We start from the raw sequence: 26,154 nt of genomic DNA on the forward strand, positions 1-26,154 counted from the left end.
GATATATGTACATGGTTCAGGGTAGTATGCCACCTGCAAGTTTCGGCGAAAACTTTATGTATATATGTAAATATGTATAACAAATAGGATATATATTTAAAGTGTCACCCCATAAAACAAAAGTGGCAAAGGTGCCAATGGCAAAGGTCTGCCTTTTTGTTCAGCAGGGCAAGAGTTCGAATCCTGGTGGGAGCAAATAATTTTTTGGCTTACATTCAGTTGCAATTTAAGGAGATTAAATACACTACACAGCACACTCTTCTATATTTTATATTAAATGTTTGACTTTTCTGTTTGTTTAATTAAGTATAAACAAATAAGATAAAATAATAATAAAAGTATTCTCTTATAATTAATATAGAAAGTTAAAATCCTTTTTGAGGATCTTTCCCAAATCCCAATTTTTAAAAGGTAAAACAAAGCCCCAAATCCCTTACGCCACTTTCCCCTTTCCCTTTCTCCAATTCTCGCTGCTTCACCTTCATGCCACTGTTTCTGCTTCTTGCTTCTCTGTTAGACTTTAGCATTTATTTTGCTTTATCTCTCGGATGCTTCACACCTTTGTTGCTCTACGCCCACCATTGTAAAGTTTCCTCACCTCCTCATGTTTATTTCTTAACCCTATGTGGCTATTTTTTTCCCATGAAATATATGTTCTTGCTCATGTTTTTGTTTTGTATTTAGTTGGATTTTAGTGTTCTTGCTAAACTTTATTGTCACTATTTTGATTTTTTTTGTTATGTATTTCTTTGGGTGTGTTTGAAAATCAAATGCCTCTTATATGGTTTCTCTGTAGAATTTAGTATCATGGAAAGAACATCCCAAATAATTTTGATCAAGGAAAATTCAAAATTAACTCTATTTTAACGATGACAAAAATATTAGGGAAGGTTGAGTTATTTAAAATAACAAAACTTATTGATGGTATGACCTACTAGAAATTGGTCTATATTTCTTACTGGAATGAACTTCTATTTTATAGGAACTGAAGTGAGATGGATAAATTTTTCATGAGGTTGGACCATTCTCAACCAAGTCCTAGTTGTCAATCCTTGATCCAAGCGAATGCCAATCTTTCCTATCTTATAAATGAACTCGATTTGGGGTCACTTAAAGGTGATCCAGGAGAAAGAATACCTATTTCTGACTATAACCCTAGAATACGAGATGAAGTAAGGAAACATTACATTCAACAAGGTCCTTGTCAACCTTCCAAGCATCAATTTCCCAAAACTCTAATAGGAGGAAGAATGCGTCAATTTGTTCCAAGTTGGTTCAATGGTCAATTTTCTAAATGGTTGGAGTATAGTGTGAAGAAAGATGCGGCATTTTGCTTATGTTGTTATTTGTTCAAAAATGAATTTATTCATGGAAGTGCGGGTGAATTTTATACAAAAAATGATTTTAGGGCTTGGAATAAGGGTCTTGAAAGATTGCGTTTACACGTTGGTGATGTTATGTGTGTCCATGATAAATGTTTCAAGAAGATGCTAGATTTATCAAATCATCATCAATCAATTCAAGTTGTTTTTGATAAGCACTCCGAGAGGTTAAAAAGTGAGTATCAAATGCGTTTAGAAGCATCAATTGATGTGGCAAGACTTCTATTATTGTATGGATTGCCTTTTAGGGGCCATGACGAAAGTGAATCTTCAAAAAATCAAGGCCTCTTTCTAGGATTCTTACTATGGCATGGGGACAAGCATCCGGATGTGGGAAAAGTAATATTAGAAAATGCTCCACAAAATGATACTTTGACTTTCCCTATAATCCAAAAGGATATTATCAATGCTTGTGCAAAAGAAACATTAAAGGCTATAATTGGAGACTTGAATGGAGATTACTTTGGTATATTAGTTGATGAGTCCAAAGATATCTCACACAAAGAACAAATGGCTCTTGTTTTGCGTTATGTTGATAAGAATGGTGAAGTGGTAGAGCGATTTGTTGGTCTTGTTCATGTTAGTGATATATTGGCATGCTCATTGAAGGAAGCAATCTACTCTTTGTTTTCGGACCACTCACTAAGTACATCCCAAATACGTGGACAAGGTTATGATGAAGCTAGTAACATGAGGGGAGAGATAAGTGGTCTTAAGACTTTGATTATGAAAGACAGCTCATCGGCATATTACATTCATTGCTTTGCTCATCAATTGCAATTAACACTTCTAGCTATGTTTAAAAAGCATTTGGATGTCGAAGACTTCTTCTGTCATGTTACTAATGTGTTGAATGTCATTGGAGTATCTTTTAAGCGCAGAGATTTGCTTCGCCATCTGTCACACCTCCTTTTCTGCGCGCCCGCCCCGATGGGTTAAATGCGCGAGGGAGTTTTTCAAATTTAAGTGACAATATTCGAAATGGGATTATTTATTTAGAGTCGCCACTTGGGAAAGGTTTGGCTTTTGGTGTCCCAAGTCACCGGTTTATCTTGAATCCCAAATCGAGGAAATTTTTGACTTTTCCAAATGAAGTCTGCGAACCAGAAATTCTAAGTAAGGAATTTTGTTGACCCGAGGGAAGGTGTTAGGCACCCTCGAATCCTGTGGTTCTAGCACGGTCGCTTAAATTGTTATAATGGCTAAATATCTGATTTAAATACATGTTATGACTTACGTGCTTTTATTAAGTTTAAACCGCTTTTATTATTATCATTTATTTTTATAGAATTGCAACGTCGTGAAAATGCATCTCGAACCACGTCACAATCAATGCACCCGTGGTCGTCGACATATTTTGACTCCGTTGAGATTCGGATTTGGGTCACATCAATGTGCACCAGTGTTTAAGAAGGTCAAATTATTAAACCGCGCCTAAAGAGTCTAGCGCGTTATTATTTTTGTAGAAGGCCATGAAATTCACTAAACGGCCTATCCCGAATTCTAAAATATTTATTATGGTTATTTACTGAGGGCCCCGCAATTTCGTGTTTTATTTGGCGAGGCTCGGCTCTATTTTTTAGAAAGGATATCCTAAAGTGGCTACATTTCTAATGCTTTTGTCTCTAAAACTAGAAGAGAAAGGTACATGCTAATTTAATTATATGCTTTGGCCTAATCCGAATTCTTATGGTTAATTATTTACAAAGTTGAGAAAAACATTATACTTCAATGAAAAAATGCTTTAATTTGACAAAAAAATCCATTTATTCTAACGAAATACAACACTTAATCCGAACAAACATCTTTAGGTCGAATTTAGATTAACTTGCTTAAACAGGGTTAATAGAATTCCTTATTAAAGAATACTACCAATGATATTCAAAATTAATCCTATAAACTGCCTAAAGAAATCGAAAACTGGACGATTCAAAAACTGTATTATACTTGGCTAGGTTTAATAGCCATTTGCCCCTACTTATTCAAAACATGCTGAAAGAGTGAATTTAACTTTAGCAATCGCACTAAATAGTTTCACATTTCATGTGTTACATTTACATCCTGTATGCTACTAAACGAATCAAACACCACAGTTTCAAATCAACACAAACATTAATTAAGTACAAGCTTACTAATGTATTCTCTCTCAGGCTACAAGTTAAAGGATTTATACATCTTTAACAATATTCGCAAAGCTATAAGTAAGGCAACAGATGATTAAAAATTCTTCGGATCTTTCGATCCAACTTTCATTGCGACATCAGTTACATCAGACAGATTCGAAGTGTGTACCTGAGGAGATGCTTACAATGAAGAAAGCAAGAGAGTCAGTTGAGCAACAGTGCAAGCGAAACAGCAGTAACAGATGAACAAACAGCAGGACAAATTCCCAGTGCAAGGTGTAGTTTAGAACCAATGAAAAATGGCAGAATGTAGCAAATTCCCAGCAGAGTGAATCAGAATTTGGGCAGAATAGATCCAGAAATGAACTGATGCTACACACAACTAGTAATCTCAAACAGGACTCAGAAGAAATCAATATGGAACAAGGAAATCCAGACCAGTGAGAATCAAGACAAAGATGAAGATGCAGTCCCTCTTTTCTGTGTTATGCCTCTCTCTATCTATTTCTGTCTGTGTGTGTTAATATGTGTGTGTCTCTATGTCTATGTGTGTATATGTATGTATTTTTGCTCTCTCCCTTCCTAGATCTCCTTCTCCTCTTCTTTCTTCCTCCTTTTAAACTGATGGAAGTCCTCCTTTTATAAGCCTAAAATCAAACCTTTAACAGCCTGTTTAGATCATTAGAACACCTTCCCATGTGCTGCCCCTTTTCAGTTTCCACTTAGCTAATTAAGTATAAACCTCCCCCATCATATTCCCTAGCAGTCTTACTCTTGAGTAATGTTTATTATTTCTGAAACTAAAGTAGAGTATGGGCAGCAGAATGTGGTTTGACAGCATATGCTGTCAAACTATTTTAATTCAGAAAGGGGGCCTTTATGCACATGTGGTGCACAAGTGCACATGCCATCAATTCAGTTTGCAATTACAGACCACACCTTAGATTTCTGAAATCCAATTAATAACTATAAGTAACTAGACTCAGTTCCTAATTAGATTCAGGCAATGCTTAACAGCAGCAGGTCAATTTGTTATTGTTCAGACAGTTAAAACTAATTGACGACACATGTCGACTCGACTATATTAATCATAACATGTACAATCGTAGCCAAAATCAGACATTCAACAGTATCACACAAGGGGTTCAGATTGCAATGTTAATACAGAATGGCCCTGGGAACTAATTGAACGAACCAATTCAAATTCATTTGATTGTACAGCTTACACATACACATTATCAGTGAATAGAAGAGGGACTTAATCAAACACGTAGGTTCAGGCAAAGTGGACAGGACACAGTTGATAAAATTCAGGGACACAAATTAAACAAAACATGAACAGACCTTTAATCAACACATGGACTAAAAATAAAGGAAAGAGGAAAACAAAAACTCACCATAAATCCCGAAAAATCAAAAGTCTTGGCTTGAATTCGAACAGGCCCTTCTTGGGGTTGAAAGGACTTTAATCGAAGTGTTCTCAGTGAGATCACTTTGACTAAAATCCATTAGACCCTAAATACCTTGGCTCGAACGGATACGGACCAGTGACGAGGAACCCTAAGGTTCCAAAAATCAGATCTGGGATTCATGCTTCCCTGGTCAGATTCGGACCAAACCAAGCATGGTTTGGTCACGAGGGGGTCTGGGGAGTGTCTGGTGTGAAACTGGGGTCAAACGGTGTAAGTCAGGTTCCGACTCGAATCTTCAAATGAAGATTCGAGAAGGTGGGAAGGGATTCGAGCTAGGTGGTTAACAGATCCATGTTCAGGGTTGTGAGGGGGTTCTACGGTGTTAAGGTGGAGGTCACCGGCGTTCATGCCGCCGGCTTTCATGGTGAAGAATACAAGGGCGGCTAGGGTTTGGAGGGTAAGGGGATGAGGACGAAGGCCGAGGTCTCGGATATGAGGGGTAGGGTATGGGAGGAAGGTTATATATGGAATGGGTGGATTGATTTCAACCGTTGGATGAGGCGAGATGGAAGGCCAGGATCCTTCAGTTAAAGGGTAACGGTGTCGTTTTAGACTAAAGGGGGTTGGGTCAGTCCGGGTGAAATGGGTCGGGTTCATCAGTGGGTTATGGGGAAGTGATCTTGGCCGTTGATCAATCTGAGATCAACGGCCCAAATCAGACTGGATTAAAACGGTGTCGTTTGGACGTTTTTTGATGTGGGCTGGTCCGGACCGGGTTACACAGGGGTTTTGGGTTTGAGTTATGGGCCTCTAATTTAAAATGAAAATAAGCCCAACTGATCTTCAACCCAATTTTGCACTCTCTTTTATTATTTATTTTTTTTATTTTAAAACAAAATCTGAGTAAATCAAATTAAAATTAAATAAACACTTAATACAATTATTTGCACATATATATTAAAATATTTAAAGCAGGTAAAATCAAACAAAAATCACGGACAAAGATGCCTATTTATGATTTTTCTTTTTAATAACCGGATTACGGTTCCAACTACGCATGACACATACATTTTTTGTATTTTGTTTTAATAAAAAATAAAAATGGACAAAAATCATAAATAATTAACAAAATGCCACGTAAAAATCCGAAAATTGTACAGCAGGATCATTTGTTAATATTTTTCATTTCTTTTTGGAGCGATTGTCGCGTAAGACAAAAATCATGTGCTCACAGTTGCCCCTCTTTGTTCGGAAACACGAAGGGTTTTCGTGCAAAGATAAAGTGAGCGGATATGAGCGATTTTTGCCTATGGACTACTCCGTGTGAAGCATGTTTTTTTTTGAAAGTTTTGACCGAATCTTTGCTTCAATGATTTCCTACATATCCTGGGCTAAACAGGAATCAGGTCAATGTAGTTCGGGAAGCTTCGGTAGTTGGGACTACCATGGGATTGCAATGCTTGCTGTTACTGCTGTTGCTGTTGTCACCTGCTTTACTGACCGCCTTATTACAACCAAAGAAAAACTGAAACTGAACTAAGTACTTATATGCATGTCAACTGCTAGTTACAAGATCCCTATCTATGATTCTTTTGCGACTTGATCATGGGTCTTAGCTGATTTTGCTTGGAGACTTCGATCCGAATCTTGATGCTTGCGAGTTGTAGGTGCTTGTTTAACCTCTGGGATACTCAGTGAGACGTGACTGGCAGAGTTCTGGACCTTAATCGAATGTTGGAGTCAATCTGCCTTCCATTTACTTCGATATCTCGGGACATCTTCTTTTTTGTCTTTTTCTTCTTTGATTCTGAGCTGAGACTCATCTCGTGGGTCATTTCGATCCGTGTGGCTCGAGGTTAGACCTGCGGGAGAAAAACAAACAAACTAACGAAATTTTCTGCCCCAGTTTCACTAGGAAAATTTCGTGAATTATTCGCCAGGGAGTTCATAAAATTGATAAAAGAGGGTATGCATGCTCAGTTCAGGGTTGGGGCCCTAATACCGACTAGCTGGGGAGAAGTTCGGTTTTAGAGTTGAAACTCTAATACTGACCAACTGGGGGAAAGTTCAGTTTAGGGTTTAAAACCCTAATGCTGATTAAGAGGAAAAGTTCAGTTTAGGGTTTAAACCCTAATGCTGGCTGAAGGAAAAAGTTCAGTTTAGGGTTTAAAACCCTAATGCTGACTGAAAGGAAAAGTTCAGTTTAGGGTTTAAAACCCTAATGCTGACTAAGGGAAAAATTCAGTTTAGGGTTTAAAACCTTAATGTTGACTGCATGGAAAAAGCTCAGTTTAGGGTTTAAAACCCTAATGCTGGCTAAAGGAAAAATTTAGTTTAGGGTTTAAAACCCTAATGCTGGCTGGATGGAAAATTCAGTTTAGGGTTTAAAACCCTAATGTTGACTGCATGGAAAAGCTCAGTTTAGGGTTTAAAACCCTAATGCTGATTGCATGGGAAAAGTTCAGTTTAGGGTTTAAAACCTTAATGCTGACTAAAGGAAAAATTCAGTTTAGGGTTTAAACCCCTAATGCTGATTGCATGGAAAAGCTCAGTTTAGGGTTTAAAACCCTAATGCTGGCTGAATGGGAAAAGTTCAGTTTAGGGTTTAAAACCCTAATGCTGACTAAAGGAAAAATTCAGTTTAGTGTTTAAAACCCTAATGCTGATTGCATGGAAAAGCTCAGTTTAGGGTTTAAAACCCTAATGCTGGCTGAATGGGAAAAGTTCAGTTTAGGGTTTAAAATCCTAATGCTGACTAAAGGAAAAATTCAGTTTAGAGTTTAAAACCCTAATGCTGATTGCATGGAAAAGCTCAGTTTAGGGTTTTAAAACCCTAATGCTGGCTGAATGGAAAAAGTTCAGTTTAGGGTTTAAAACCCTAATGCTGACTAAAGGAAAAAAGTTCAGTTTAGGGTTTAAAACCCTAATGCTGATTGCATGGAAAAGCTCAGTTTAGGGTTTAAAACCCTAATGCTGACTGAATGGAAAAAGTTCAGTTTAGGGTTTAAAACCCTAATGCTGACTAAAGGAAAAATTCAGTTTAGGGTTTAAAACCCTAATGCTGGCTGAATGGAAAAAAGTTCAATTTAGGGTTTAAAACCCTAATGCTGACTAAAGGAAAAAATTCAGTTCAGGGTTTAAAACCCTAATGCTGACTGAAAGGAAAAATTCAGTTTAGGGTTTAAAACCCTAATGCTGACTGGAAGGAAAAGCTCAGTTTAGGGTTTAAAACCCTAATGCTGGCTGAATGGAAAAAGTTCAGTTTAGGGTTTAAAACCCTAAGGCTGATTAAAGGAAAAAGTTCAGTTCAGGGTTTAAAACCCTAATGCTGACCGCATGGAAAAGCTCAGTTTAGGGTTTAAAACCCTAATGTTGGCTGAAGGGAAAAAGTTCAGTTTAGGGTTTAAAACCCTAATGCTGACTGAAAGGGAAAATTCAGTTTAGGGTTTAAGACCCTAATGCTGACTGGCTGGGAACAAAATTCGAGAACAACAACTGACCTTTTTTTTTGAATTTTCTTGTTTTAGTAGAAGATAAAAGGGAGTTTCGTGGAAACTTACTTTTCGAGTGAATTCCTTATTGCCAAAATATTTCTTGTACCTATGTACCTTCTTCTTTGGGCGACACCTGCTTCTTGCATGGTTGTCTTGGATTAAACCTGTTTCAACTTTTCAGACAAAGAACAATTGTTAGTTCGGAAATGACGGTCGGTTTGGTGACCTTGATCGTTCCCGTTGCTTTGTTGCGTCTTCATTTCTGTTGCGAAGTCCCGCCATTGATTTGATTCATATGTCGAAACCCTTTAGACTGCTCAGGCTTGTATTTCCAGATTCTGTGATGATTTGCCTCGTAAGGCTCTTTTTTCTTTTCTCTCTTTTTTTGTCCCGTTTTGCTTGGAGGTTCTCAACGGGGATTTTATTGGAGGTATTCTGTGGGGATTTGTACAAAAGGAAGCCCTGTGGGGGAATATTTACAAAGTGGATTCTTTGTGTGGATTTTTGTACAATGGGGCATGCTGGGGATTTGTTTCGAAGCGGGCTTTCTAGGATTTGTTGGGGTAAGCTTGTTGGGGAATTTTTACAAAGGGACTCGCTGGGGATGTGCTGGGGAAATTCCAACGGAGATTTTATATATATATATATATATTGGGGGGACTCTGTGGGGGATTGTACAAGGGGAGACTCTGTGGGGATTCCTCCGAAGGCGGACTTGCTGGGGGAAATTTCTCTTTTTCCTCTTTACTTTGAACACCATCAAACGTCACGATTCATCAGGCTTAGACAAACGTACCAACGAAACGAGGTGTTTTCCTTCATGAAACAGAATTCCGTGCAACCAAACCTGCCACCTGTCCTTTCCGGTACATCTAGAACTTGGGCTTAAACATACAAGATATTCGAAGAAAAACAAAGAAAAGATAAAACGAATTTCAGAAAAGGAGTGCCCTCTTCGGGATGAGAAAGACTTATCTGAGGAAGATAATGTTGGCTTTAAATGACATGACATGCTCTTTGGACTGGACGCCTGACTTTCCATGGGCTTGCGTTTCCCTGAACCAGAACGGATCTGTGATTCCAAACCTGGTGGAACTTTGCCGAAACCTCCTTGGGTGGAGTCACTCTTTCGGCCAACAGCGCCCTTTGCGGGTTTTCGCTGGCTGACCTCTCTCATTTCTCTTCCTGTCATCGCTTGATAGCACTCTTTGTGAGTTTTTGCTAAACAAGCTCTCTCATTTTGGTCTCTCTACTCCCGTCGCCTCGCGGTGCCCGAAGGTTTTCACCGACGAGACTCTCTCATTTTATTTCTCTCAATTCAGAGTGTGTCGGTCTCCATTTGTGACGCTTATTGGTTTCCCACTATCTTTGGTAATTGATTTGAAGGCTTATGCTTGGTAAAGAGAGGTAGATGATACTAACTTCTAAACTGCTCGACGTGCCCCGGTTTCAATTTTAGGGTGAATGGGATTTTATTGTTGGTGTGACTGAACCTCAAGGAGAGGCTGCCTACGTATCCTTTCGGAATCAAGTCAAACGTAGTTCAGGCCTCAATCAATGTTTTTTTTTTTTGTTTTGTTTTTTTTTTGTAAGCGACTCAAAGGCTTGTAGAGAGAATTGGGTAGTGTTTGGGGAGTAGTGGGGAATAAAACCTCCTTCATTTCAAATGTGTCAAGACTACTGGAGTATAATTCAGACGTAGTATCTCTTGACTGCATCTGCATTTACTGCTGTTTCGGGGTCATTTCCTTCGATATCACCTAAATACAATGCTCCTCTCGGCAATATCTTTCTTATGATGTATGGGCCTTTCCAATTTGGAGCAAATTTCCCTTTTTCTTCCTCATGATGCGGCAGAATACGCCTCAGTACCAGTTGACCTACTTCGAAATTCCTGGGTCGGACTTTCTTGTTGTAAGCACGGGCCATTCTTCGTTGGTACAACTGTCCGTGACAAACCGCGGCCATTCGCTTTTCATCAATCAAAGTCAATTGCTCTAACCGAGTCTTGACCCACTCGCTGTCTTCGATTTCTGCTTCGACAATGGTTCGAAGCGAAGGAATTTCTACCTCTGCCGGTATTACAGCCTCGGTCCCATAAACCAAAAGATAAGGAGTCGCTCCTACTGATGTGCGTACCGTAGTGCGATACCCCAACAATGCAAATGGTAACTGCTCATGCCACTGTCGGGAACTTTGGATGGTTTTCCTCAAAATCTTCTTGATGTTTTTATTCGCTGCTTCTACAGCACCATTGGCCTTTGGCCGATAAGGAGTAGAATTCCTATGCGTTATTTTGAATTGCTTGCATACATCTCCCATCAAGTGACTGTTCAAGTTTGCTGCGTTATCTGTAATGATAGTCGCAGGAATACCGAAATGACAGATAAGATTTGAGTGTACGAAGTCCACTACAACTTTTTTAGTGACCGACTTGAGAGTGACAGCCTCTACCCATTTTATGAAGTAATCGATGGCAACCAGTATGAATCTGTGTCCATTCGAAGCCTTTGGTTCGATTGGTCCAATGACATCCATGCCCCAGGCGACAAATGGCCAAGGTGCAGACATGGGATGCAGCTCCGTGGGAGGTGCATGAATCAAATCACCGTGCACCTGACACTGATGACACTTCCGAACGAAGCTAAAGCAATCCTTTTCCATGGTCATCCAGTAATAACCTGCTCGAAGGATTTTCTTCGCTAAGACATACCCGTTCATGTGAGGTCCGCACACACCTGCGTGTACTTCGTGCATGATCTTTCTCGCTTCCTCGATATCGACACATCTTAGGAGATTGAGGTCCGGGGTCCTCTTATATAACAATTCACCGCTCAGAAAGAAACCACTTGCATGTCGCCTAATGGTCCTCTTTTGATCTCCAGTAGCGTGCTCGGGGTATTCTTGTGTCTTCAGGAACCTCTTGATGTCATGGTACCAAGGCTGCGTATTTGATCCCGCCTCGATTACATTGCAGTAACCGTGTCTTTCCTTGATTTGGATTTCCAAAGGATCGACGTGGGCGTTGCCCGGGTAGGGTAGCATTGAAGCCAAAGTAGCAAGTGCATCTGCCAGTTCATTGTGACACCTCGGGATATACCTGAACTCTATTGATGTAAAGCGCTTGCCGAGGTCCTCCACATGCAGTCGGTAAGGGATAAGTTTGACATCCCGAGTTTCCCACTCGCCTTGGGCTTGCCGGATAATCAAGTCAGAATCTCCCATAATCAGTAAGTCTTCGACATCCTGATTGATTGCCATATGCATGCCCATGATGCAGGCTTCATACTCAGCTGTATTATTTGTGCAAAAGAAACGAAGTCTAGCTGTGGCGGGATAATGCTGACCAGAAGGCGAGATCAGAATTGCCTCAATCCCTACACCTTTGGCATTCACGGCTCCGTCAAAGAACATCTTCCAAACACGAGCGTCCTCTGAGACCACTTCTACGGTGTTCACTTCTTCATCTGGAAAGTAGGTACTCAATGGCTGGTATTCCTCATCGACCGGATTTTCGGCCAAATGATCTGCTAGCCCTTGGGCTTTCATTGCCGTGCGAGTGACATAGACTATGTCGAATTCAGTAAGTAGGATTTGCCACTTGGCCAGTCTTCCAGTAGGCATCGGTTTCTGAAATATATACTTTAAAGGATCCAACCTGCTTATGAGGAACGTAGTGTGGGCTTGGAGATAATGTCTCAGCTTTTGAGCAACCCACGTGAGAGCGCAACATGTCCTTTCCAGCAGAGTGTATTTGGCCTCGTAGCCGGTGAATTTCTTGCTCAAGTAGTAGATTGCTTGCTCTTTCTTTCCGGTTATGTCGTGTTGCCCGAGGACGCAACCGAAAGAGTTCTCCAAGACTGTCAGATACAAGAAAAGTGGCCTCCCTGGTTCTGGAGGGACCAAGACTGGGGGATTCGAAAGGTATTCTTTGACTTTATCAAAGGCTTCTTGACACTCAGTTGTCCATTTGATCGCCGCATCTTTCCTTAACAGCTTGAATATGGGCTCACACGTGCTTGTCAGCTGGGCAATAAACCGACTGATGTAGTTCAACCTGCCCAACAAACTCATCACGTCTTTCTTCGTTCTCGGGGGAGGCAAATCTCTGATAGATTTTATCTTAGTTGGATCTAGTTCGATACCTCTCCTGCTTATGATGAAGCCCAAAAGTTTGCCCGACGGAACTCCGAAAGCACATTTGGCTGGGTTCAGCTTCAAGTCATACTTCCTTAATCTCTCGAAGAACTTCCTCAAATCTTGGATGTGATTATCCTGCGTCCTGGACTTGACTATCACGTCGTCCACGTACACCTCTATTTCCTGATGCATCATGTCATGAAAAATGGCAGTCATGGCCCTCATGTAAGTAGCCCCAGCATTCTTCAAACCAAATGGCATGACCCGATAACAGTAGGTGCCCCAAGGCGTGGTGAAGGCAGTTTTCTCGGCGTCCTCTTCATCCATCAATACCTGATGATACCCAGCGTAACAATCTACGAAAGACTGTATTTCATGTTTGGCGCAATTATCAACAAGGATGTGGATGTTGGGCAGTGGGAAATTATCTTTGGGACTTGCTCTATTCAAATCTCGGTAATCTACACATACCCGAGTCTTCCCGTCCTTTTTCGGTACTGGAACCACATTCGCCAACCATGTTGTATATTGGACTACCCGAATCACTCCCGTTTTCAGTTGTTTAGTGATCTCCTATTTAATCTTGTCGCTGACCTCAGTTTTGAACTTTCGTTGCTTTTGTTGAACTGGAGGACAATCAGGATGAATTGGCAATTTATGAACCACTAGATCAATACCTAGTCTCGGCATGTCATCATATGACCAAGCAAACACGTCTTTAAATTCAAAAAGAAGTTGAATTATCGCATCTCGCGTTTTCTTGTCCGTGTGAATGCTTATCTTGGTCTCCCGGATTTCCTCCGGGGTTCCTAAATTTACCGGTTCAGTGTCATTCAGATTTGGCTTAGGTTTATTCTCGAAATGTTCCAAATCTCGGTTTATTTCCCTAAAAGCCTCTTCTTCGTCATATTCTGGTTCTGAGTTCATTAATTCACAGTTAAATAGCTCGTTGTAATCTGGGCGTGAAGTCCGCAAGCATGTCATATTTAAAGCCGCATTATTATAACTAAAAGGAAAGATAAAAGGAAAAATAACACAAATCAGAACAAAAGAAAGAATGGGAAAGCAATGATGATTTTTTTTCATTTTCTTTGGAAAGTTGGAAGACAACAATGTTTACAACTCAGGAATTCAAAACAACAATTGAAAGGAAGAAAACGTTCAAGTTATGTCCTGGAGACAACTTGTGACACAGGAAAGGTGGCAGGACAGGTCTACCCGGACTTCCGTCTAGTCGGGAATGGCGTGGCCTCCCAGTTTTGAAGTTTGGCGTTCGGCCCCACGTACATCATCTCAGCAGTGCTTGTGCCTTCACCTGGTTGAACCATGTGGACCTCGTAGAGCATCTCTCTCATCGCCCCACATATCTCCTCGATTTCCTCAGCTGTGAAGACCTCATCATCTTCTTCTTCAGCGTACCCTGGCCTGATGAAAGTTGCATATAAATTCGGCAATGGTCGAGGTAACTTCCAACCCTCATTTTTCCTTTTCTTTGCCCACTCTTCGTCTGCTGGAGTAGGTTTGAAACCTAGTCCAAAAGGTTTCTTGGTGACTGGCAAGGAAATGGGTTCTGTTATTCCCTGAAGGGTTCGTCCAAGCCCTTTTCCTGGCCTAAATCTGTGCCGGATCATTTCTTTGGCCACCATAACCGAGGCGTTAGACAAGAAAGGCTGGGGGCAGGGTATTCCCTCTTCGTGCTGCTCTTCCAGTACAATCTCGAAAGCTTGATAGACCGTATGTTCGCTCCCTTCTCTTGGTTCAAGGTATGGGATAGATGGGTCCCGATAAATAGCATGCTCATCTTCCCCATGGACCACGATCTCTCGGTCTTCATACTCGAACTTCACCATCTGGTGAAGAGTGGAAGGCACAGCTCCTGCCGCATGGATCCAAGGTCTGCCGAGGAGGAAATTGTAGGATGTATCCATATCGAGCACCTGGAAGGTTACTTCAAACTCGACTGGCCCTATGACCAACAACAGGTCTATTTCCCCCATGGTATCTCTCTTGATGCCGTCAAAAGCCCTTACACAGACATTGTTGGGTCGGATTCTTCCGGTCCCAATTTCCATTTTTTGTAGCGTGGAGAGCGGGCAAATATCAACACCTGATCCCCCATCCAACATTACCCGCTTGACATAGTAGTCCTCACATTTAACTGTTAGATGCAAGGCCTTGTTGTGTGCCGCTCCTTCCGGGGGTAAATCGTTTTTGTTGAAAGAGATTTGGTTGACGTCGAAGAATCTTTATGTCATCCGCTCTAGTGTTCTACCGAGGTTTCAACTGGCACATATGCTTCATTCAGGGTCTTCAGTAAGATATTTTGATGCTCGGTCGACCTCATCAACAATGACAGCATGGACACTTGCTCGGGGTACTTGCGCAGTTGATCTATCACTTCGTAATCCGGCATTTTCATTTGTTGGAAGAACACTTCCGCTTCTTCAACACTTATGGGCTTCTTTGGCGGGAAGCGCCTTTGTGTGGCGTTGTTCAGCTCTTGGGTATTTGAATACCTTCCAATGAAAGTGTTTTCTGGAAGTTCTCCCATGACCTCTTTACCTTTGTACATTACCAAAGTCTTTTGATAATTCCACGGCACTGTGGACGGGTTGGTCATTGGCTTTTGTGGCACGCGTCCGATAACCACTGGCTCATTCAGCCGAGGTGGTTGAATCGTCCCCCGGACCACATAGGCCCCTTTTGGCACGTACATAGGTTTTGTCTTTTTGATCCCGAAGTTCTGCGTCTTCTCAGCTCGACCTCGTGGTATGTAAAGAACTCCATCCTTTACCGGTACCACTTTCTTCTCCACCTTCTTTTCAGGCTCGCTCTTTATAGCCTTGGCCTCCTCCCCCTTTTCTGGTTTCTGGTCTGTTTCAGGCCTTTTCCCTGTGTCGACAATGGCAATTATGGCTTTCAGAGCAGGGTCGAATTCTTTGTCTTCGCAAATCATTCCGATCAGCGGCCCATTATTGTGAGCAGGCAATGGATTGTTAGTCACATTTGGGATCTCTTCGTCCCTTAGCACTATTTTCCCTTGCTCTATCAAATTCTCGACCACTCTTTTCAACGACCAGCAGTCATTTGTATCATGTCCCTCGGCCCCTGAATGATAGGCGCATCTGACTCCAGCTTTGTAAGAAGGTGACGTCGGGTTTTGCCTTGTTTGAGGGATTGGTTGCAAGAAACCCAACTGGACTAGCTTCGGGAACAAAGTAGAGTATGGTTCACCGATGGGCGTGAAAGTCCGCCTTCGAGGTGGCTCTTGAGGGCGGAAGTTATTCTGCGGGGGTTGTGGGTTATAGTGGTTGCGGTAAGGAGGCTGATTTCTGGGAGGTGGAGCTGGGCCTCGGTTGGCTTGTTGTGGTGGATGGGCATAAGGCTGGGCATTCATGACCATATAAGGTTGATGAGCATATGCCAAATTTGAGTGGGGGTAGTAGTGTTGTGGGGTTCTTTCCGGAAAACGGGGCCTGGGATGACGATACTCCCTTGCTTCCGAGGCTGCCATGGTCGTTTCTTCCTTCTTCTTCCCTCTTGTTATTCCTCCGGACCCGCTTTGGACGGCTTGGGAGGTCGCCCTTATGGCTGCTTGACTCAGAATCCTACCTGTTTTTAGACCATTCTCCACCATCTCTCCAATCTTAATTGCTTCTGCAAACGGCTTTCCCATGGCTGACATCATGTTTTGGAAATAGTCAGACTCTTGAGCTTGGAGAAAGGTAGTGACCATTTCCACTTCATCCATGGGAGGCTTCACCCTCGACGCCTGCTCACGCCACTTAATAGCATATTCTCTGAAGCTTTCTGAAGGTTTCTTCTTTAAATTTGACAGAGAATTTCGGTCTGGTGCAATGTCGATGTTATACTGGAATTGTTTTACAAAATCTCTGGCGAGATCATCCCATATATGCCATCGGGACATTTCCTGGTCCATATACCATTCCGAGGCTATCCCTACTAGACTTTCCCCAAAATATGCCATTAGCAGTTCTTCTTTTCCGCCGGCTCCCCGCAATTGGTTGCAGTATTTCTTAAGATGTGCAATGGGGTCACCGTGCCCATCGTATTTCTCGAACTTTGGGGTCTTGAAACCCGCTGGCAGGTGCACGTGAGGGAACATGCATAGGTCGGCGTAAGAGACGCTCTTCTGCCCGCTCAATCCTTGCATATTCTTCAAACTTTGTTCAAGGCTTCTCATTCTCTTGGCAATCTCATTTTGTTCTGCAATTCTGGGGTTCTGATCCTGCCCGGGTGCAAGCTCGCACTGAGGCGGTGGAGGATTAGTGCTGGTAGCGAACCTAGTTGGTTCCATTGAGAACGATAGTGCTTGGAATGTAAAAGAGGATGAGTCAAAGCTCGGCTTGTATGTGGCAGGCTGTGCCGTAATCGGGCAAGGCGGTGCAGTAAAGATGTTCATGCTTGCATCGGTGGCTGACATTCGGGGATGAGGCTCAGAAGGCGATCCAGCAGAGAAGGCTGAGGTGGCTGGGTACCCGAATGGGGTAGCAGGATAATTTATGGGGACATTAGAAGTCCCACTTGACCTGGAGAATAATTCAGGGAATCCGGGGACGACACTTGGCGGCTCTTTCCCATTATTCCAGTCGTCCAGCATTTCCAACATGCGGAGCCGTAGGATTCTATTTTCCTCCGCAGTTGCGGATTCAGGTGTGAGGACGGCTGAGATCGAGCTCTCCTCGGAAACAGGGATTGTTTGCAACGGAATTTCTGAAGACATTTCCACACTTCCTTTTGACCTGGTGAAGTAAGTGTGAGTACTGCTTCTGGTCCTAACAACAGGTAGTTGAACACTTCTCCTTGACCTCGTGAAGTATGAGTGCGAGGCCAGACTTTCACCAAACCAACCGTCTTTTCAAAACCCTGGATACTCAACGACAAACGCATGGTTAATTTGCAGCAAATAACAGATAGTCAATCTCACGTTGGGCATGATGCACCTATACAGTTGAGTGGATTACTACATGTTTGCTACGAGAGCATGCGTCATTCCGGCATTTTTCCTCTTATTATTTTTTCCATTTTTTTTTTGTTTTTCTTTTATTATTTTTTTTATTTTGCAGTAAAAGAAATGCGACCGGATCCGATGAGGACTGCCTACGTATCACGATGCCTACATGAATCAGATCATTACGTAGTTCGAAACATACAAATGAGCGTAGAAAGCAGCACACTTTTTATTGTTGAAATGGTCTATTACAAGCTATATTTTGCAAAAGGAAAAACAAACTTTGAAAATAAACCTAGACTCAAAACAGACTAAAATCACTCTTACGGAAAAACAGGTAGAAGATGCTAAGACATAGACTTGACTTATGAGTACATTATGGTTTTGAGAATTGGTGTCCGCGGGGCATCGTTCGGCCTCGCCGCGGTCCTAGGTGTGAGATCCCTCTCGAGTTGTTCCAGCTCATGCATGGTCTGCTTGACATAACTCATCACTGCCGAGAGGACGGTAACGCTGGTCATGTTCTCACATCGTAGACATCGTCGGGTGATGGCATAGGCAATGGCCTTGATCCTATTTCTGGTTTGCTTCTTCTCTATAAGTAGGCATTTTATCTGATCGCTGCACATCTTGAATACCTGAGCATCCTGAATATGCTGATTATTCAGTTGTCGTACTTCTAACTTCATTCGGGCCAACAAGTCGTACCAGTATCTGCTCTCAATTTGGAGATCCTTAGCCTGATTAGCTGCTTTGATTTCAAGTGTAGCCATCTCTCTTTTCATTTTAGCAATAGTTTTCTCGTGGTCGCCTTCCAATTGATTCAGGTATCGGCGATGCTTATCTGCTCTTGTATCCCACTGTGCCCTGAGCTCTGCTATGACGTTTTCGGATTTCTCCAAACCATCTTGCCATTCCCTGATTTCACTTTTTAGCCTTTTTATCAGCTGCTCGTCTGATCGACGCCTCGGCTGTTTATCCGCATCCACCCTTATCTGTTTGATCTGGGCTCTGAGCATTTCGTGTTCCTGAATTAACTTGTTCCGCTCTCCCATATTGGTAGCAACTTGCACATTTTGCTCATATTTCAAGCCTTCCACTTGTCGCTTCAACCTGCTGATTTCGGCGCAATAGCCTCTTTCCTTCGCTAACCAATCTCACTACTTTTGCGATGATTCGGTGAAATTCCGGATGTGGGGTCTCTTAGCCGGCCTTTCATGCTCAAATTCCCTTCTATACCATGCAAGGTAACCTGGCGCCATCTCTCCTTTGGCTCGATCCCGCACGCAAGTATCTGATTTCAAATATTGACACTCACTCCAGATCTGGCGAATCTTCATTTCTGGGAATTGTCCGTTAGGACTTATCTCAACTGCTTGAGTGCTAAGATCTTCTTCATGAGGTACTGTCTGGCATCTTCCGAACTGTCTCAAAACTCGGCAGGGTGCGTAAGGTTGAATGCTCTTAAGCCCCATCAGTAAGAAATGAGTTTTAGCTGCCGACATATATAGGATCTCATCAACAGGCAACCATCCTAGCGTCCATTGTATTTGGCTGGCAGTAAGAGCTTGAAAGAACGAGGTCCATGCCAGGACTCCTTTGGGCAAACTGATCTCTTTGGTTCTCGTGTAAAATTCTTCTATGCAAGTCTTTTCTGGGGAACCATGGCTCAAAATCTCGGAATGATGGCAGAGGTGCTCGGTCATCCATATTTGTAGGAGCAAGTTACAACCTTCGAAGAAGTTTCCCCCAGCTTTACAAGCTGTAAGAGCTCGAAAGATGTCAGATACCACCATAGGTGCGAGAGTACTGTCATTTTGCGTGAGTAAAGTGCTGACGACCCCGGATATCTTCAAATCAATGTTTCCGTCTTTCCTTGGAAATACCAGAAGGCCCAGGAACATCATCATGAAAGCTACCCGTCTGTGTTTGTCCCACTTCTGACGAACACCTTTGCTGCACAGTTTGTTGATTGGATTATTGAATCCCCCCTCATGACCGTACCTATCATATATGAAGCATGGAGTACAAAATCCGGCTGCCAGATCCGGGTTGTGGACCGTTCTGGGTATCTTCAATGAATCTAGGAACCGATGTACCGTGACAACTCTTGGGGCGACCAAGTATTTTTGCCTCAACGGAAGTTCAGCATTCCCGATGTACCCGGCCATTTCTTCCAAAGTCGGGGTGAGTTCAAAATCAGAGAAATGGAAAACATTGTGTGTCGGGTCCCAGTGGGTAACCAAAGCTCTTATGATATCTCCCCGAGGCTGGATTTCCAACAAACCCACGAGACCTTTCAGATATTTCTTGACCTCATTTTGTCCTTCAACACCTAGATCATTCCACCATAGCCGTAACTTGACAGGGATTTTGGTCATTATTGAAAAATGTTCATTTTGCATCGTGCTCATCCTGCACATTTATTAAGGTGATTTTAACAAAACGACTTGACTCAAAATATTTTAAAAAGGGGATCAAGTTTTGAACACGGCCTTTAAACACTTCGGGGACGAAGATTTTAAGGCTGTGTGGGTCAACTGGACAAAAATGCTAAACAAGACCCAAAGGTGGCTGTTTATGCAAAGTCAGCCTTCCGGCGTCCCTTTTCGGGAACATTCGGCTATTTATGACAAAACAGCATCACCTGACTTATTTATGACTCTTTTAAAATTTGACACATTTTTTTTTCTTTTTTTTATTTATTTATTGATTTTGGCTATTTTAGCAAAAATGGGGTTGAACCCGACGAGGGTTGCCTACGTATCTCACATCCGGTGAGAATTAAACCGGCGTAGTTCGGGCTATCGTGAATAGAGAAAATCAAATAAACCTAGAAAACAAGAATATATATTTTTATACTATTTTTTTTTCTTTTGAAAAGAGATAAAGACTAAAGAAAATATTTATTATTTTTTTTAAGAAATATTTGGACTATTAGTCTGAATTTATAAAAGGGGTACTACGAAAGAAACAACATTTTTTTTTGAATTATGAATTTTCCGTTTTTTTTTAACTTTTAAATAAATACCTTCTCTTTTTTTTATTTTGAAAATGATAAAAAGAAAATTTTTATATTATTTTTTTTTAAAATCAAACTAGAAGACAATCTTTTTTTTTATATATATATTTTTTTAGAAGAAATTCTGGCGAGGTTCCGACACTACTCGGACATTGGTTTTTCCAAAAGAAGTAATTATCTCCCTACGCTGCTATTTTTCCCTTTTATTTTTAGAAACCGGTCAGCATGCGGAACTGAAGCAAATAAATGCGCAAAACAAATAGGATGCAGCAGGATGGTCTTTTCATTTCAGGTTGCTAGTCCTAGACGGACCCAACCCCTGTGTTGAGTCCCCTAAGTCAAATGCAACATGATGCAAATAAGCGTTCCTACTAGGGATCCGGCATGAAGTTTCGTTATACTAGGTTCACAACCTGGGTATTTGTTCTAGACTGTGTACCCGAGCGGACAACTCGAGTCGAGGAGGGGGCTACGTACCGGGGACCCGCGAGATCGTCCGGCTTTGTAACTTGTCTGACCTCTTTCTTATTTCAGGTATTGACACTAACAGAATAGGGAGTCTCGACCAGCGAGCTTCTCCCCGGAGGTAAGAAGAGAAGGGTTTCGGCATAGTTTATATACAGTTCAAATAATATCAAAGCGGTAAAAGACAACATTTAGCACGTTATGCAAAATCATGTAATAAAGATCAGATAATAAAGCCAAATATAAAAATTATTCTAAGCTCGAATTCTTGAACCCTGAACCAGTGGTTCTGGGTTGCATCTCCCCAGCAGAGTCGCCAGAGCTGTCACACCTCCTTTTCTGCGCGCCCGCCCCGATGGGTTAAATGCGCGAGGGAGTTTTTCCAATTTAAGTGACAATATTCGAAATGGGATTATTTATTTAGAGTCGCCACTTAGGAAAGGTTTGGCTTTTGGTGTCCCAAGTCACCGGTTTATCTTGAATCCCAAATCGAGGAAATTTTCGACTTTTCCAAATGAAGTCTGCGAACCAGAAATTCTAAGTAAGGAATTCTGTTGACCCGAGGGAAGGTGTTAGGCACCCTCGAATCCCGTGGTTCTAGCACGGTCGCTTAAATTGTTATAATGGCTAAATATCTGATTTAAATACATGTTATGACTTACGTGCTTTTATTAAGTTTAAACCGCTTTTATTATTATCATTTATTTTTATAGAATTGCAACGTCGTGAAAATGCATCTCGAACCACGTCACAATCAATGCACCCGTGGTCGTCGACACATTTTGACTCCGTTGAGATTCGGATTTGGGTCACATCAATGTGCACCCGTGTTTAAGAAGGTTAAATTATTAAAGGTGCGCCTAAAGCAACTAGCGTATTGTTATTTTGGGAAGGCCGTAAAATTCGCTAAACGGCCTGTCCCGAATTCTAAGTATTTTAATATATACATTTAGAGGGCCCCGCAGCTTTCGCGTTTTATTTGGCGTGGCTCGTCTCTATTTTTTAGAAAGGATATCCTAAAGTGGCTACATTTCTAATGCTTTTGTCTCTAAAACTAGAAGAGAAAGGTACATGCTAATTTAATTATATGCTTTGGCCTAATCCGGATTCTTATGGTTAATTATTTACAAAGTTGAGAAAAACATTATACTTCAATGAAAAAATGCTTTAATTTGACAAAAAAATCCATTTATTCTAACGAAATACAACACTTAATCTGAACAAACATCTTTAGGTCGAATTTAGATTAACTTGCTTAAACAGGGTTAACAGAATTCCTTATTAAAGAATACTACCGATGATATTCAAAATTAATCCTATAAACTGCCTAAAGAAATCGAAAACTGGACGATTCAAAAACTGTATTATACTTGGCTAGGTTTAATAGCCATTTGCCCCTACTTATTCAAAACATGCTGAAAGAGTGAATTTAAATTTAGCAATCGCACTAAATAGTTTCACATTTCATGTTTTACATTTACATCTTGTATGCTACTAAACGAATCAAACACCACAGTTTCAAATCAACACAAACATTAATTAAGTACAAGCTTACTAATGTATTCTCTCTCAGGCTACAAGTTAAAGGATTTATACATCTTTAACAATATTCGCAAAGCTATAAGTAAGGCAACAGATGATTAAAAATTCTTCGGATCTTTCGATCCAACTTTCATTGCGACATTAGTTACATCAGACAGATTCGAAGTGTGTACCTGAGGAGATGCTTACAATGAAGAAAGAAAGAGAGTCAGTTGAGCAACAGTGCACGCGAAACAGCAGTAACAGATGAACAAACAGCAGGACAAATTCCCAGTGCAAGGTGCAGTTTAGAACCAATGAAAAATGGCAGAATGTAGCAAATTCCCAGCAGAGTGAATCAGAATTTGGGCAGAATAGATCCAGAAATGAACTGATGCTACACACAACTAGTAATCTCAAACAGGACTCAGAAGAAATCAATATGGAACAAGGAAATCCAGACCAGTGAGAATCAAGACAAAGATGAAGATGCAGTCCCTCTTTTCTGTGTTATGCCTCTCTCTATCTATTTCTGTCTGTGTGTGTTAATATGTGTGTGTCTCTATGTCTATGTGTGTATATGTATGTATTTTTGCTCTCTCCCTTCCTAGATCTCCTTCTCCTCTTCTTTCTTCCTCCTTTTAAACTGATGGAAGTCCTCCTTTTATAAGCCTAAAATCAAACCTTTAACAGCCTGTTTAGATCATCAGAACACCTTCCCATGTGCTGCCCCTTTTCAGTTTCCACTTAGCTAATTAAGTATAAACCTCCACCATCATATTCCCTGGCAGTCTTACTCTTGAGTAATGTTTATTATTTCTGAAACTAAAGTAGAGTATGGGCAGCAGAATGTGGTTTGACAGCATATGCTGTCAAACTATTTTAATTCAGAAAGGGGGCCTTTATGCACATGTGGTGCACAAGTGCACATGCCATCAATTTCAGTTTGCAATTACAGACCACACCTTAGATTTCTGAAATCCAATTAATAACTATAAGTAACTAGACTCAGTTCCTAATTAGATTCAGGCAATGCTTAACAGCAGCAGGTCAATTTGTTATTGTTCAGACAGTTAAAACTAATTGACGACACATGTCGACTCGACTATATTAATCATAACATGTACAATCGTAGCCAAAATCAGACATTCAACAGTATCACACAAGGGGTTCAGATTGCAATGTTAATACAGAATGGCCCTGGGAACTAATTGAACGAACCAATTCAAATTCATTTGATTGTACAGCTTACACATACACATTATCAGTGAATAGAAGAGGGACTTAATCAAACACGTAGGTTCAGGCAAAGTGGACAGGACACAGTTGATAAAATTCAGGGACACAAATTAAACAAAACATGAACAGACCTTTAATCAACACATGGACTAAAAATAAAGGAAAGAGGAAAACAAAAACTCACCATAAATCCCGAAAAATCAAAAGTCTTGGCTTGGATTCGAACAGGCCCTTCTTGGGGTTTAAAGGACTTTAATCGAAGTGTTCTCAGTGAGAACACTTCGACTAAAATCCATTAGACCCTAAATACCTTGGCTCGAACGGATACGGACCAGTGACGAGGAACCCTAAGGTTCCAAAAATCAGATCTGGGATTCATGCTTCCCTGGTCAGATTCAGACCAAACCAAGCATGGTTTGGTCACGAGGGGGTCTGGGGAGTGTCTGGTGTGAAACTGGGGTCAAACGGTGTAAGTCAGGTTCCGACTCGAATCTTCAAATAAAGATTCGAGAAGGTGGGAAGGGATTCGAGCTAGGTGGTTAACAGATCCATGTTCAGGGTTGTGAGGGGGTTCTACGGTGTTAAGGTGGAGGTCACCGGCGTTCATGCCGCTGGCTTTCATGGTGAAGAATACAAGGGCGGCTAGGGTTTGGAGGGGAAGGGAATGAGGACGAAGGTCGGGGTCTCGGATAGGGGGGGTAGGGTATGGTAGGAAGGTTATATATGGAATGGGTGGATTGATTTCAACCGTTGGATGAGGCGAGATGGAAGGCCAGGATCCTTCAGTTAAAGGGGAACGGTGTCGTTTTAGACTAAAGGGGGTTGGGTCGGTCCGGGTGAAATGGGTCGGGTTCATCAGTGGGTTATGGGGAAGTGATCTTGGCCGTTGATCAATCTGAGATCAACGGCCCAGATCAGACTGGATTAAAACGGCGTCGTTTGGACGTTTTTTGAAGTGGGCTGGTCCGGACCGGGTTACACAGGGGTTTTGGGTTTGAGTTATGGGCCTCGAATTTAAAATGAAAATAAGCCCAACTGATCTTCAACCCAATTTTGCACTCTCTTTTATTATTATTTTTTTTTATTTTAAAACAAAATCTGAGTAAATCAAATTAAAATTAAATAAACACTTAATACAATTATTTGCACACATATATTAAAATATTTAAAGCAGGTAAAATCAAACAAAAATCACGGACAAAGATGCCTATTTATGATTTTTCTTTTTAATAACCGGATTACGGTTCCAACTACGCATGACACATACATTTTTTGTATTTTATTTTAATAAAAAATAAAAATGGACAAAAATCATAAATAATTAACAAAATGCCACGTAAAAATCCGAAAATTGTACAGCAGGACCATTTGTTAATATTTTTCATTTCTTTTTGGAGCGATTGTCGCGTAAGACAAAAATCACGTGTTCACACCATCTTCAAGCTGAAAAACTGGAGCAATTACTTGAGTCTGGTGAAATTCATACCGGGCGAGGACTAAATCAAGAACGCGGGCTTCATAGACCAGGTGATACTCGTTGGGGATCACATTTCAAAACATTAGATAACTTTATTGTTATTTTCTCATCTATTATTCGTGTGCTTGAAGTGATTGAACATGAAGGTTCTACCTCAAATGAGAGAAATCAAGCAAAATATCTTTTGAGTGAGATAATAACATTTAAATTTGTTTTTATGCTTCACTTGATGTTGAAAGTTTTGGCAATGTCAAATGAGTTGAACAAGATCCTACAAAAGAGAGATCAAGATATTGTTAATGCCGTGGAGTTTCTTAAGATTACAAAGAAAAGATTGCAAGATATGAGGGAAACTGGATGGGAATCTTTGCTAGATGATGTTTCCTCATTTTGTCATATGCATGATATTATAATTCCCAGGATGGATGAATCCTATTTTCCTGAAAAGTCGAAGCGCAAGTCTTCTGGTATTTGTTATTCACACCACTTGCGTGTTGATATCTTTTATGTTGTAATTGATGTGCAAATTCAAGAGCTTAATGACCGTTTTGGTGTAGTGAGTAGCGAATTGCTTCTTGGGAAGGCTAGCTTGAATCCAGTCAATTCTTTTGCTAATTTTGATAAAGGTAGAATAATGGCTTTAGCAAAATGTTACCCAAATGAGTTTGATGAAGTACAGATTCGAGACTTGAGTTATCAACTAGATACTTTCATAATTCATATGCGAGCTGGCAATCCCAAGTTCTCCAACTTGCAAGGAATTAGTGATTTGGCAAAAGCATTGGTTGAGACAAATCTTGTGGAGACTTATTCGTATGTTTATCTACTTGTGAAGTTAACTCTGATTTTACCTTGCTACCGCAACTGTGGAGAGAGCATTCCCATCCATGAAGCAGATAAAGAATGA

The 26,154-nt window shown here is 41.1% G+C and overlaps 1 protein-coding gene across 1 annotated transcript; it reads left to right on the forward strand.

Moving 5' to 3' along the window:
- Positions 1-995: 995 nt before the first annotated feature.
- LOC104230644 (uncharacterized) lies at positions 996-26,154 on the forward strand. The gene is made up of 3 exons (XM_070151825.1): positions 996-2,281; positions 6,858-6,891; positions 25,240-26,154. The coding sequence occupies exons 1-3, from the start codon at positions 996-998 to the stop codon at positions 26,152-26,154; spliced, it is 2,235 nt and encodes a 744-aa protein (XP_070007926.1).

Source organism: Nicotiana sylvestris, chromosome 7, assembly GCF_000393655.2.
Source record: "Nicotiana sylvestris chromosome 7, ASM39365v2, whole genome shotgun sequence".
Lineage (NCBI taxonomy): Eukaryota > Viridiplantae > Streptophyta > Magnoliopsida > Solanales > Solanaceae > Nicotiana > Nicotiana sylvestris.